This window comes from Conger conger, chromosome 12, assembly GCF_963514075.1.
Source record: "Conger conger chromosome 12, fConCon1.1, whole genome shotgun sequence".
Classification (NCBI taxonomy): domain Eukaryota; kingdom Metazoa; phylum Chordata; class Actinopteri; order Anguilliformes; family Congridae; genus Conger; species Conger conger.
Window position 1 is genome coordinate 33,582,616 of NC_083771.1, and position 15,249 is coordinate 33,597,864.

Genomic DNA, 15,249 nt, shown 5'->3' on the forward strand with positions numbered 1-15,249 from the left:
CGCCACATCCATGTTCTGATTGTAATGGCGTTCTAATCAGTGTACCAGTGACGACGCATCTGCGTTGAAATTGCCTGGCGTTATAATTTACATTCCGGGCACGGTAATTTCACCCTAACAACATTAAAAATGTTCCATTTCACATTCCGATCACATTCTGAGTAATTACTGTCACTGTCCGACTGTACTCCCCTGCCCCTACGGCTCCATGCTGCTGAATGTTACGCCGTTTCTAACATTCAACCGTTCTGTGTTCCAGGAATGTTCTGATCACACAAAAAATCGCAATTTATAAGCAATAGGGCTCCAGCACCTTTTACGTATGTTAAGGGTACCACAATAAATACCTCTGTATGCATGTATGTTAAGGGTACTCGCAATAAAAATCACTAAAATGCGATTTCCTTTTTCCTGCCCTAGCGGTTGTCTTGCCTTGCCCCTGTTCACCTGCTCCCAACTCCCGGCTGTATAGAAGCACACATGACTTTAAAACATACAATGAAGCAGCAGTGCGTTTATTTCCTCAGTTGTACGGTCAGGGGGTGCTCACAGCCAGATGTTAGAGCAGGTTAAACACGCAGGGCTCATTTACGCCGTGAGGAAATGTTTCTGGGCTCAGAAGTTGATAGATATTTAGCGGGGTGGCCTGTCGCGGGGGCCCCGGTGTGCAGACATGGGAGAGTCTTTACAGCGGCCCTGTCTGCACACCCCGCTCAGAGGCAGCGGTGCTTTTATCAGAGGCTGAATCAATGAGTCCCTACAGGGCCTTCATCTGCCTACAGAGGAATCCTGAGTCCGCGCGTGACTGTCGCACGCAGAAACTAGCGCTTTGATGTGCGGAGACTGCAGTGTGTGTACGCCCCCCCCCCCCCCCCCCCCCCCACCACTCTGGCTTGTTTTTCATTCACCTGAGGAACAAAGCTGGAGGTCCTAATAAGGCAGCTGTTATTTTATTGCCGCTCATTGTCACCGTTTTGTTGTGGGTTGTAGGCGCATATGAAGGAGGAGCTCTGTGCCTCTTGTGCTCTTCTGTGCTGCAGTCAGTCGGAGGTGAAGCCAATAACCTTTTTCGCCATGCTGGACCCCCTGATTTATCAACTGCCCTGACGCGGGTCTTGGGTCTGTCACCTTGGTGGCCTGCTTGCTGAGAGATGATGAGGAGAGACAGTGTGTAAAATGGGGGGAGGGAGGGGGGGGGGGGGTAAAAGGCATCTGATTACCGGGGACCAGTAACGTTCCCTGTGCTGAGAATAGGATATTCTGACCTTACATTTACATACGTTTTCCGTAACCCGTTTAGTCTCACGGCACAGGGATGGGCCAGTGAGGTTTTTTTTGTTGTTGCATCAATTCCTTTTTTCACGGTGCACGGTTCAATCACTATGGTAACAGGATATACCATTTGAAAGCGTTAAATGAGTTCTGTCTGTGTAACCTGTTTGAAGATGCCATTGCTTTAGCGACAGCAGTTCCATATCTCGCAGCATGTGGGTGGCAAAGCAAGCGCACAGAGACCTCGTCTGCTTGAGGCTCTCTCGAACATTAACATTACACTCATTCTGACTACTATTATACGCGTTTACCCTACTCACGTTCTTATAGTACTGGTACCGGTTCCTTCGCTGGATTTTAGTCCATGAATTTTTATAAATAAAGCACTGCATGTGTAGTTGCATTACATTTACATTTATTGAATGTAATATCTGCCTGTGTGTGCATCATGTATGAATGACAGGTAGCAATAGATTTTATCGAATAGAGAATTTCAGGGATGTATCTGTACAGTACGGATATTTGGTTGTGAACTGGGCAGTTAGTGCTGTGTAAAGGCTTCGTCCAACGAAGACATGGTGAATACACTCATCTCTAAATTATATGGTACATATACCGGAGGTGTGCTACGGTTCGTGTAGATGTTTTATGATCATGTGGTCATATGAGGAGGGTCGTTGTGTTGTGCTTCTCAGGATCTTTAAAAAAGACATTTGTACCGTATATATTCACGCGATGGCTGTTCCCTTACCCCCCCTCCATTCTGTGTGAATGGTTTATTCAGCGAACAGTATCCTGCTGTACAGGACACTCACGCAATGCAGATCCAGTTCTGTCCGTGAGTCCAGCTCTTTCCCGCTGTACACGCCAGCAGTCCGACGTCTGCATCCATGAAAATGTCCTCCGGGCTTTTGACAAAACACTATTTTTAGAGTTTGCTTGTGACCGTACCTATACTGTACATCTCGGGCGGGGGGGGCTCTTTTCTGCCTCGCTGTGTTGTAAAGCAGAATTCATTAGGGTTCACTCCAATCTGGCGCCACGTACTCTTTACACGGAAGCGGCGTGTTTTTCATCACGCGGTTCGAGGGTGTGTTACGCAACCCGTCCAGGGCATATGGCCGTCGCCACGGTGGGTCAGCCCGCCAGCCGGCACACTGAGTCACCGAGTCACCGAGTCAGACACACTGCTCACGCGTCAAACGTCAGGGGCCATCTGCATCGCGGGAAAAATGCTAAGACATACACGACTGTACCTGGTTTCGAGATGATAAAAAAAAAAAACATTTGAAGTGGATACGATCACTCATAGTGTCAGTAACGTAGCTACGATGCTGGGTGTATGGATATTTAAACATGGCCCTCGAATCCCAATACGGCCCTGGTTTTCTTTTCTCTCTGCCTCGGGAAACTAAAGGCTAAGTGCTGCTATTCATCTCTCCCTGAAATGGCAGCCAGTTGATTGACCTACTGTGCATAAATAAATATATTTTCTGATTTGTACAGAGAGGTTTGAGCTGTGCTTGTGCGTTTGTACTTCTTGTCATTTTTGAAGTGGATTTCTCGACGTGAAATGGAGTGTCTGCTCAGTCCGTGTTGGTGATAAGGAGAACTGTCATTGCTGTCAGATGGCCTGTGATCCTTCCTGCTGTTTTTATTGGAGAAAACCCTGAAGCCCCTTCAAATAGTATTCCTCGTACGTTAGAATTCAGAGAACGGTGATACTGCCCGTAATAAAACACAGCATTAAAAAAATATTTCCATTTTTTTTGTTATGCAACCCCGGGTTGTTAACTGTCTGTGATACAGATTGGCAATCTGTCACAGCCCAGACTACCAGTCTGGTTGTGCAGCGAATAGATTGGTTGTGCGTGTGCTGTTAATGACCGGATATTCTCTCAGGCTTTTTACTCAAAGGTAGGGGCCCAGACCAGGTTCTGTGGGTGAGAGAGCTGTCGCTGTAAGACCGTACCCCTCCGTCGGGGGTGGTGTCGTGTGCTTGTCACGGGTGGGTGGAAGGGCCGAGTGCAAAGGTTGTGATTGGTGAAGCATGTTTTCCTGGTCGCGCAGCAGTGTAACAGATGGGAATACGAAGCCTTGGGCTGTTGACTCGTGATTACGCGAGAGCGTGCGTTTGGGCGCGTGACCGCCCCGCCCCTCCCCGTCAGAGAAGGCGAGGAGCCCACCTGCGAGCAGGCGACGGGGTCTACTGTCCGGCTGTGGTTCAGCTGCGGTGGATATTTCATTTACGAGCACTGAAATGCCACCAGGAGGCTTCTACACACCTATTTGTGGCATTTCACCAAAGGTCCCCAATTCTCGTGCTTAATGGCTCCTTCTGCGCTCTGTCTAATGTGAGCGATGCTGAAAATACCCTTCTCTGCAGAGTACACTAATGGTACGAATGTGCTGCCAGATTAGAGGTGAATTTGGCGGTGTTCTCCAGAACAGTGCGCAGCCGTTTGAAACTGTTGAAAGATTCACCCTTTACGGCGCATTGGCCATATTGCCGTATTGCTTTGCCTTCGCTCTGCTCCTGCACGAGCTCCAGCCCCATACTTCTGACTGGTTTCCCCTCAGACACATTTTCTGCCCCGATTAACAATTAACGCCACCTTTTGCGCTCTGATTGGCTGAAACGGGCAGCGGGCTTAATGGCCCTGCTCTGAAGTGGTGCCGTGCGCTCGATCCTGTTTAACAGCCTCGGAGAAAGGCTGCTACGCGCCGCCGGGATAATGTCCCCTAATTCCGCCACACCCCTGAAATGGCCCGCGCAAATCAAGCCCCTCTTAATCGCGTTTCTGAGTGTTTGTGTTGTTAGCTGATGATGCTCTCGAGCAGTTCTCCAGAGCGCGCGCCTCAGAATTCCACAGCTTCAAATGGCTCTGCGCATTATCAGATATGAAAAACAAGGCAGCTGATTTGGGTCATTTATTTCTGTTTGGGCAGCTGATTTGTGTAATTTATTTCTGTGTGAATTCATGACATTTTTGTCAGTGTTATTTGTGTGAATGAAATAAACTTCCTTGAATAAAAACAAAAAAAAAGAAAGTAGCGTAATTTCCTGTTAAGTGAATGAAATGGAGCCGTCCTTGTTTCTCGTTTCGGGATGCTGTTGTACCTCTCCGTTGCACGGTGGCATGATGAAATGAATTGCTGTGTTGGCATGTAGCCTAGTTTTAGTTTGTTTGCTACCGTTCCGCGCACGCTACATTGACAGTAGACGTGTCCCCAGCTGTATCCCAGCCGCCGCACGAGGATGCCTCAATTGTCTCTCGCTGCAGTCAGGGCCATGCTGGGGACACAAGGGAAGTGGTTGAACAGCCGGTAGCCATGACACATCCATGACAAATCCACATCCAGTCACATTGTGTATAAATTAATTCATTCTGGACGACTTCAGCATTGTTGAACACGCTGGTATCTGCTCTGTGCAGAGGCTTGCTCAGGTGTGTGTGTCTGTGTCTGTGTGACAGTGTGTGCGTGCATGTGCGTGTCAGTGTGTCTGTGTGTGTGTGTGTGTGTGTGTGTGTGTGTGTCTCTGCGTGTCAGTGTGTCTGTGTGTGTGTGTGTGTGTGTGTGTGTGTCTCTGCGTTTCAGTATGTCTGCGTGTGTGTGTGTGCGCTCCTGGTGAGTTTTAATTTTCCCAGCATAAAGATTAATTTTCTTTATGAAACTGAGGTGTTTATTAAATTACATTTGGTTAAGAAGCACAATTATCCACTTTCATCCATACATTTCATTCGCCCGCACCAGAGCTGTGGATGAAGCCCTGTATTCTTTGCTGTTTAAATGGTGGTCAACCCAGGGTCATTTCACCCCTGATGCCCCTGCCCTGTTTAAAATGCTACAGGACTGCTCCTCTGTTTCCATGCAATACGGCTTGTGCCCAAATGGATGTTTGATTACACAGGGGGCAGTTGGGTACAGGCCCAGACTGAAGTGTATATTATTGAATAGTTTCCCACTCGCAGCAAACGCCTTCAACAACACATTTAAATTTCCCCTGCCTTTATGTTTGACTCTAAACCATTCCCTTAATAACATTTGACATTTTACTTACCGTAATAAAAAAGAAAAAACTGACAGGTTTATCAGTGCCAAGATTTCCTTATGTTCTAAGGGGCTTGGGAGAGAGACGGTCTCTAATCGCACACCGTGATTGGTTCACTGTGGTCTAATCGCATAGTGTGATTGGTTCGCTGTGGAGTAATCTGAACTGGGAGGTACATTTTATTGTTCACTTAAACAGTACCAATCCAATTAGAAGGTGATAGTATTTCACCTCTCTAATTACCCCTTCTTGTGAGGAACACTTTCTCAATTTGCTTGTTGTCCTTTTCTGCTCTACTATTTTACAGTTTTATTTTGTGGGTGCAGGAAGATGATATTAAAAAGATGCCTCCTTTGTATCATTTCAGTTTATTTTTTTCATTTATACAATTTATTTTGTTTGTTCAAAACAGCTTTTTTTTTTTTTTAATGATTCCATAGTAACGGAAGCATTAAGCTGACTCAAAAGCAGTAAAAACGTGGAACACTTCAGAGCAACTTCAGGGAAATATTCAGTAATGGTCAATATTCTTCCAGCTGGTTTGAATGCCGTCCTATTCTGTGAAAGGTTAAACCAATCTTGTGTGTGCTGCTGAATCGTAATCCTCGTATGATCTGAAAAACACCAATGCACCCATTTTTGCTCTAGCAAAGACCGGATCCGTGGCTTATAATCAATTTACCCCAATGAATGGTCACAAATGGAGAAAGTTTTTAAAGTGTAAATGTATTGTGCATTAACTGCTGTACCTTGGTTGTTTCTTCACTGGAGGGGCAGACCTGTATTGGGGGATGAGGACTGTGTGGGGTCTCCTATAGGCAGTGTCACAGCCGCGTACATTAGGAACACACAGCGCAGTTTAACTGTGGCAGCACCGTTCACAGACCCTGACTGCAGTAACACCCTGTTTCAGAAGAGCTCATCTTCAGCCGTCTCTGTAAAGTTCAGTTCAGTGTGGATCTTTTCCCAGTGCCAGTTTTCAGTTGTTTTTCATTTTGTTTTATGTCCGTTATGTCTAGTTTGCTAAATATATGCATGCACATATGAATGCCATTGAACCCTGTTCTGTCTGAATTGAAATTGAGGCTGGTTATGGTGTCCTCTGTATCCAGTCTGCATAGCTTGGGGTGGCCCTTTATCCAGAAGCCTTGTCACACCTTTCTATCCGGTGAGATTTTGAGCAGGGCTGGTAGGCACCCAGCTCAATACTGTGTCTGAGCTCTGCCCATTCAGGGATCTGTCTGCAGGGGAGAGGCCTCTGTCATGCGTGCACAGGAGAGGGTGTCAGAACGCCCGGCAGGGCCCCTGTGGGTCAAACGGGGGAGCGCAGGGGCCCTGAGGGTCAAACGGGGGAGCACAGGGTGCCTACCAGGCTGCAGGGCGTGGCAGGGATGCAGCCCTGAGGGCACACAGGCTCAGAGGCGCGGGAAGCGGGGGGGGGGCGCAGCGGAGGAAATGCGTCAGTATGGACCGTCTTCCTGCCTGTGTTTCCACAGTCAAAGAAATGCCTCCCACACCTGGCCTCAAATGGGCCGCAATTTTAACCCAGGGCCGTCTGGGAAAAGGATCGTTTGTTTGTTTTGTCCGTTATGTTGCTAAGGTTCTGGGTTATTGTCTCTGCTGGGAGAATTTCCTGTGGTTTCATTGAGAAGTAAAGGGGCCAGGCGGCAGCGTAGCATGTTGGTGCTATGAGCGCGTTCACAGGAGCAGCTTCTGTGCTGTGGTCTGCCTCTCCATACTCCAACATGCTACTAACATTATAACAATGTAGTAACACAGTAATAGATGGGAATGGGCTCTCCGAGCTAGGCCTGTAATGTTGAGGGTTGTGACAGATAAGGACTTTGGAGGAGTATTGAGTGTATTCTGAAGGTAGCTGCAGTACACAGGTGGAGATGCTGTTTCGTAGCATGCATGGATTGTCCTTTGAAGTGGGCTCAGTAACATGGTCAGTAATACATAGGATTTGATCAAGAGGGGGGTGATGCGTCACAAATATCAGCTGAAGACATTGTATTTGATTGCAGTCCTCATACACTAATGCCTACACCTGCTCTTGGTGCTTTAAAAAGAGTTGGCCCAAATTTGTATGGCAACAGGTTACCATGGGAAACTGCAAATCAGCACTGGGCTGGAATGCAGAGTAAAGTTTTGCTGGCCGTATTCAGTCACCTCGATTCTTTTCTGCGCTCTTGGAAGTGCTATTTTTCCGTGGTTATTTGGGTTGCAGGTGCTCTTGAAGAGCACGGCGGTGAATGGCACCTCAGGACTGTTTGGGAGTCTGTCGCTCTGAGGTAAACCAGACTAAAGGGAGCCTGGTTACAACTGTAATTAGTCTGGGCGCTTCACAAATTCCTAATCAAAGTTCTCTCCTTGTATAAGAATAGGTGCATATATGCGTCTTAAATGTGTCTGTTCATCTTCAGGGGTTATTACTGTCCACGGTCCTCCTGTGTTTTTATTGGAAGAGTGTAATTGCAGTGGAATTGGGCCGCTGTGAATTAAGTGTCATTTATGCACTCTGCCTCATCATCAGTTTGATTGCCTGAAAGTTAATAAAAAAAACACTAAAGTCACACTGCAAAAGCACACACTCCGTGTGTGTGTGTGTGTGCATGCATACATATGGGTGTGTCTGTGTGTGTGTCTCTGTGTTTGTTTGCCTGTGAGTGTGTCTGTGTCTGTGTGTGTGTGTATGTGTATGTGTATGTCTCTGTGTTTGTTTGCCTGTGTGTGTGTGTGTGTGTGTGTGTTTGTTTGCGGGTAATTTAGAGTATGATGGATTTCTCAGTCAGGGTCCTCCTGACCTGTTTTCGATTGCACAGTTGCACACTGCAGCGCAGTGAACGGCGCCTCGTAGCTTTTGCCTGCAGCGTTAGTTACAGCGAGTTGAAGGTGGGGGCTTTTCATCGCTCGCTGGAGCTCCGTATCAGCGCTGTTTTCTCCCGGTCTGGGACCCCTGGCCCCTCCTAATCGGGCCCCCGGTCCCCCTGTTGGCTCCAGCCCTCAGCCATCTCATCACACTGCAGACCTTAATGAGCTAGCCGCTGCGCATCACCAGCGCTATAGTGCTGCTATTTGGAATATAAATGAAGCGGCCCAGGCGATTGGCTCCTATTTGAGCTGGGGTGGGGGGGGTGGGGGGGGGTGGGGGGGGTCCCATCCTCCTCCTCCCACTCCCTCTCTCTCCCTCACTCTCCCTCTCCCTCGTTCTCGCTCTCCCTATCTCAGTCACTGGTGTGTGGCTGGCTCTGGACCCCTCAGTCTGAACCTGAAGCGCTGGCGTGGAGATGCTGGAGCAGGCAGCCGCGGAGTCGTGAAAGCCAGGGACGCCACCGCCATCGCCGTAGCAACAGCAGACCCGCTCCCGCGCCAGGCTTCGACAGCGGCACAGTTATCCCCGCTCGCTCTCTCTCCCGCGCTCGCTCTCTCCCGCGCTCCCTCTCTCCGTCTCCCTCGCCCGCGCCCGTCCGCGCCCGTCCTCTGGTCTGTTGCCGCGGCAGCGTGCGGAGATGATCGGGGTGAACAGCGTGCAGGGGACCAGCAAGGTCCGCATGCGCGCCAGCGGCTCGGTGAAGTACGGCCGGGACGAGTCCGTGCGGAGACAGGCTCAGCACCGCTCCAAGTCCCTCAAAGTGTCCAATTCCACCGAGTTCTCATCCGCACAGCCCAAAAAGGACAAGGAGAAGGAGAAGGAGAAGGAAAAGGAGAAGGAGAAGGAAAAAGAGAAGGAGAAAGAGAAGGAGAAGGAAAAAGAGAAAGAGAAGGAGAAGGTAAAAGAAAATCAGTGGGTTTTTAAGTGGCTGTGATATAGCGCTTCGGTCGGTTACGGGGGATTCCAGACACTCCGTTTGTTTTGAGGTGAAGGCTCTGATGGAGCTGGACATCTGTGTGCAGTTTTCGGGTGGGTGCAGGCGTTGGCTTGTGAACACAAAGAGAAATGCTGATCGAGTTTTCCTGCCTTCTTAGCGTAACCGAGGCACTTTAAATGACATTTCGCTCACTGGTCGTGGGCATGTTAGGAGTTGTTGTTTGGCAGGTAATCTGAAGCTCTGCATCAGGAACGTGGTGAATGTGTGATAGTAAGGTGGAGGAGGCGAGTGTTTCGCGCTGATCGTTTGATTCGAGAAGGCTTTGAAGTGAATAACCACTTGTTAGAATGGGGGACTGGAGCGCTGTCTGCTGCAGACTGCTGCCGGAGTCTGGTGTGAAGAGGCAGGCTTTACTCCCGTTTAAGCTCCTTTGGGGCTTTTCTGTGGGAAAAGGTGTGTGGGGCGTTTGAAAGTGATCTATAGCTTTCCCCCTCCACCCCACCTCTTGACAAGTTCCTAAAGGGATGCATTGATGTTAGTCCAGGCGGGGGTAATGTTCGAAACATCGATGATGCTGTCATCTCACCCCCCTCCTCCACCTAGTGTCAGTTTCTCTTCCGTTTAATGCACTGATGATTGATGGCACCCTGTGATGCAATTTCTTTCAACTTCGCCTGTGAACAATTGCAGCGCTTGCTGTTCATTTTCTATAAATAGTGTTAGAATGTGTGCCCCCTCTCGCTACCTTGGCTTTTTTAATGTGGAAAATGTGTGTGTGTGTGTGTACGGGATTCTCTGTGCGTGCGTGTTTGTGTGTGTGTGTACGTGTGCGAGAGAAGGAGAAGATGTGGTGCAGTAAATCAGTTGTCTTTTTCTTGAAAAGCAGCCCTTCAGACAGCCAGGCAGTTTTCCACACATCCTCAGTCTTTCTCCAGGGGAAAGGGGACGGTGTAATTATTATGCCCCAGCGAGTGCCTCAGAGCCGTGGCTAGAGCGTCGGTTGCCCTGTATGGACATAGGTGTGCCTCTTGGCTGGGAGTGGACGGTGGTGCTCAGAATTTTCTCAGGGTCCGTGTCCGATGGCGTGGCCGTGCCTCCTGAGTCCGCCGTCAGGAAAAGCATCGTGACAATCGCGCGCATTGCTGGCCGAGCTCCTGTTTCGCGTGGAAAAGCTGCACCTGCTGTTTGTTCCGTCGTCCGCTTTTCAAAGGGAGTCGAATGCAAACAGGTGCACTTGATGTGCTACCTTGAACTTTCATTGATCCCAAATACTTAATTACAATTGAGCCATTTGGCAAGCTTTCTCCCCTTCACTAGCTTGCGGTCTTATTTCCCTGCTTAAGCAATTTATCCTCAGCCAAGCAGGCAGGTAACCATACACTGCCATACGAGCGCGCGTTCCCTGAAGCAGATTACAAACAGGGGAGATGAATGTCCTCTCCAGGCATTTGTTACATCTAAGATCGTTTATGCATTTTTAAAATTGCGCTCATTCGTTTTTCTTGCGGTTCTCTTTTTCTTGTGGTTGGAATTTAACCGTTCAGAAATATAACTGAACACGAGACGCAGTAATGAGCATGTCATTTGTTCATTTGTCTGCAGGTAAAAGACATTTATGATGTAATATCACTGCTCTGGTGTGTGTGTGTGCTTTCTTGTGGGTTCCATTTTAGAGAACATAGATGGTGACATTGGTTAGTTAATCCTTTGGCATAGACTGAGGTGGCATTCTTCCGGTCATCAAAAGCAACATGAGCAGGTATAAACGTGCATGAGGTCTCCAAGATGGATGTCTGTTCCTACCTAGAAGACCTGGCTAAATAGGAAGGCATTAATTTCGAGAAATGTCAAGTCAACTAACCAGAATCGTTTTGTGCTTCGCATCACAGGCCTGGCTGTATCAATCATGGGTGGCACGTACTGCGGTTGGCTAGAATAGGAAAATAGAGAGTCCATTTATTCAATTAAATAAAATGTTTTTTGTATAGGGAACGCTGCGCAAAGACACTTTAGTGAGTAACAGAAGAGCTAAGGGGAGACACCTGGCCTGAACCCTCAGGTAGCTAGCACAAGAGATAAAATACTTCCCAGTGGGGGGACTCCCCAATGAAAATAAATCTCAGGAGAATAGAGGGGGGCCCATCCTCCGCTGTTCATAAGGAATACGCTGCTCATCCTGCATGTCCTCAGGGTCGGTTACCGTGCCACTGACCTTCTGCTTTCCCCCAGAATGCATTCCAGCCTCCTTGTGCTATCCACCTCACTTTCTGCGTCTGGTCTTTCTTCACTTGAAAGGCAGCGTTAAAAACGCACGTTTGTACCATTCCCGTCGTCTCCTCGAGTCTGGGGATGAAAGAAACGGCGAGCGAGACGGCGTGACGCGGTTTTGATCCCCGTACGAGCCCCGCCAGCGTCAGAAGCAGCAGCAGCACTGAGAGGGTCAGGTTTCCCCTCAGCCAGTGCTGCCATGGCTGCCATGGCCGTTTCAGTGGAGAACCGCTCGCTCTGCTTCACCCCAAAACGATGGGCCATCTCACATATGTATAATGTGTTTGTAGAGGTTTAGAAATACGGGCAGAAATTTGTAAATCATTTAGACTTGGTTTCCCATCGCAAGTGCTTTTGTCTCTGGCCTTTTAGAAGGCATTTGCTTTGTTCCTGTGTGTTTGTCTTTGTATTCCCTTGGTGTGAAAGGGCAATGGCATGTGGATTTCCAGCACATGTTATGGGTGTGAGATTTTTTTCTGGACCTGACGGTTGTCTTAATTGCATTGTCATCTTCCCTCCACAGGGTGGTGATGAAGTACATTTTCCTGTCCTTTATTTACTTTGATATTTACAAACACCATCGACCTTCAGTCGCGTCATTCTCCCTTCGACAACTCTCCTGCCGTCTTCTATTGAAGCACTTTCGTTCATGTCAATGTCCCCAGTGCCCTGTCCTGTTAATTGATATTGACGCGTGTTGCTGTGTGTACTGTACACTAATACGCCGCAGAAATCTATTGGAACAATTCGCTTGCCGCTAGTTTGCCCATTTCTGCCAGTATAATGATCTACCCAGCACACACTACTTTTGTCTGGTAGGTAGAAAAACTGCACTGTTATTATAAAAATTGTGGAGTACGTAAGGTTTGTCTTCGTGTCATTCACAATCCTGTGATTACTTGGGTCTGTTTTGGATCATATTGTGGGTCTGAAGCTTGGCCATATTTATCTCCATTCTGCTTTTTAAGTTGTTTTGCATTGTGAAAATGTATCTCTATATCTCTTTATGATTTACCAGTCCATACAACATTTTCTTGTTGTCACGCAACAGCCGTGACTGTTGAAATGTTTAAAATGTTAGATGGGAGCGATAAACCGTACAAAGAGACAGAAACGTTCTTAGCATCTTTGGGAATCATTTCCAGCTCTTGTATTACAGGTAGTTGTAGTTGAGTTTTCAGCAGGCATTTTCAGTGCTGATTTTGTTACCAGTTATGTTGTATGTGCCTTGTCTGAATATAATTGATAAAAAAAAACATTTTATTGTGAGACAAATGTTCCACTCAATTAGAAACCAAACATTCCTCATAAAATGCCATATGATGTGCTGTGCTTTGACTGAAAGCCTTTTAGCCCTTTTAAGGATTCAGCTGAAGAGTGGGGCTTAAAAATGTCCATGTTGTTTGTAAGCAACACCCTAAAAGGCACACTGTCTGGATGGCTGTATAAAATCCTCACATGTTGTATGTAAGCAACACCCTAAAAGGCACTCTGTCTGGATGGCTGTATAAAATCCTCACATTGTGTTTTCACGGTTTGCTTATTCATGTCTTAATGCGTCTTATTTTTTCATCTGCAGGCCTTGTACAATTCCATTAGAAATGAGAAGCTGGAGTGGGCAGTGTAAGTACCTTTTATTTTGCCTTCTATGTACAGTCATTCACTCTATAATCTGTGCATGTATGTTCCTTTTTCATTTCTGTTCATGTGAGAATGTAATTAAAGCTATTTTTAGTATTGTTCAAAGGATGCCCATATATATCGAAGCTGGAATGAGCCCTGTTATAGAGCCGTGTGTGTGTAATATTGTGCAGTCTGTATGTTTTTGAGTATGTTTGTGTGTGTGTGTGTGTGTGTGTGTGTAATATTGTGCAGTCTGTATGTTTTTGAGTATGTTTGTGTGTGTGTGTGTGTGTAATATTGTGCAGTCTGTATGTTTTTGTGTGTGTGTGTGTGTGTGTGTGTGTGTGTGTGAGAGATATTGTGCAGTCTGTATATTTTTGAGTGTGTGTGTGTGTGTGTGTGTGTGTGTGCAATATTGTGCAGTCTGTATGTTTTTGAGTGTGTGTGTGTGTGTGTGTGTAATATTGTGCAGTCTGTATGTTTTTGAGTGTGTATGTGTGTGTGTGTAATCTTGTGCAGTCTGTATGTTTTTGAGTGTGTGTGTGTGTGTGTGTGTAATATTGTGCAGTCTGTATGTTTCTGAGTGTGTGTATGTGTGTGTGTGTAATATTATGCAGTCTGTATGTTTTTGAGTGTGTGTGACCGTGGTGCTCCTTCCGCAGTGAGAATATTTCCTTGGTTTCCCTCATTTTAAAGGGATCATTTCGAGCCTCACTGAGTAAATGACCCATCGATTTGTGCCATTGTTTAATTATAACGCTGCTTTCAGACTTAGCAGCCCAAGCCTCAGGAAACCAGTTTAACAGCAGTATGTATGCACACTGTCTTTCTGCTGCTCCTCAACGTGTTGCTCCTTTAGTGTCGAATGGAAATCCTGCCTCTGAGCGTGGATGTGTAATATGTGATCGTTATGCTGGTTACTGTTCTAATGCAAGGCAGTAGTGATATTGAACTGACCTTTTCAGAACACACACACACTCCTTTCTTTATATTATCGCCTGTTATTCATTTCTTTAGCTCTTGTAAGCAGCCTGTTGCTGTTGGACTATATAAGCTGCAAGACCTTTGGAATGGAATGTCCATATTCTTTGTAGGGTAATTTTCTGCTGTGTATTTATGTAGGTTTACAGTTCAGTCTTTTCATTCGGCTAAATTATTCACGGAGAAACTTGCGCACTCTGCATGCCTCGCCTAAGGGAATAGCAGCAGATGGCTCTGCCCGACCCAAAACTCGAGCCCTGCACCCCGAGGTGCCACTTCCAGAACCCTGCCACTTTATCCCGCTGCCCCCCTGGCGTCCGTGGCCTGTCCTGGCACTCCGTGGAGAATGCGGCACTTTCCAAATCCCAGGAGCCTGCCTCCTTCACCCAGGGTCCTGACCTGCTGTGTGCACTGCACACGTCCAAACACAGGCCCAAGCACTGGTCCTGAGAACCTGCTGTGAACAGAGCCCAGCACAGGCCCAGAGAGGCTGCTGTGTGACAGAGCCAAGCACAGGCCCAGAGAAGGCAGACTCCATTAGAGCAGAGAGTCCGCTCACGGCTGGTTTGATTACCTCCCCCCACGGAGGAAACGAAAGAGAGCCAGAGACAGAGGGATCCTCAGCCTCAGGTTGAAACCTTCAGAAAGACCAGTGGGGACACGTGGAGCTGGTGCTTATTAATAATCTGTGGTTCGGATGACTTCCATTTCATTATCCTGCTGGACGTCTCTTTGCCTTGTAGGCAACAGAGGGAAAAAACGTGCTTCTGCCAATGGCCGCTGGAGTTAATTATCTGCTTGGTGGCAGATGGATTGTGAGCGCACCCCGAACATATCAACTAGTTAAATGGCGCAGAGAAATACGGTTCCAATTAGATCGTGATTACATTATTTTTGCACCAACGGAACGGTGGGAACGGAGGGGCACAGTTTTAATTTTGTTGTCTGCTCACGTTAAGTCAGTGGAGTTGTGTCCTCCCAGAGAAACACACTTTTGCATAATTTACGCCAGCCTTCCTTCTCTCTGGTCTCAGAAATCAAATGCACAGCCAAAGATTTGCATCATTGGAATCCTCTCGTAAGAAGAATACCAATTACAGTGTTATGATTGAGCCAGCTCCCTCAAAAAATGAATATCATAATTTACAGCAATCAAAACTGGGGGGTGTAGAAGGCTGTGTCCATGTGAATATATTTATTTAGAGAATAGCCAAAGCCGCATATTATTCAAATCCAATG

The 15,249-nt window shown here is 47.3% G+C and overlaps 1 protein-coding gene across 3 annotated transcripts in view; it reads left to right on the top strand.

Moving 5' to 3' along the window:
* The window catches only part of LOC133141731 (PH and SEC7 domain-containing protein 3-like), a 108,865-nt gene that overhangs the window by 58,672 nt on the left and 34,944 nt on the right, over positions 1-15,249 (top strand). For 2 of the 3 annotated variants that reach the window (XM_061262406.1, XM_061262407.1), the window contains exon 7: positions 12,986-13,029. In XM_061262406.1, coding sequence (XP_061118390.1) covers positions 12,986-13,029 — 44 coding nt within the window. Of the gene's footprint in view, positions 1-8,816; positions 9,100-12,985; positions 13,030-15,249 lie in introns of those variants that run through there. The other variant, XM_061262408.1, reaches the window with a different exon arrangement.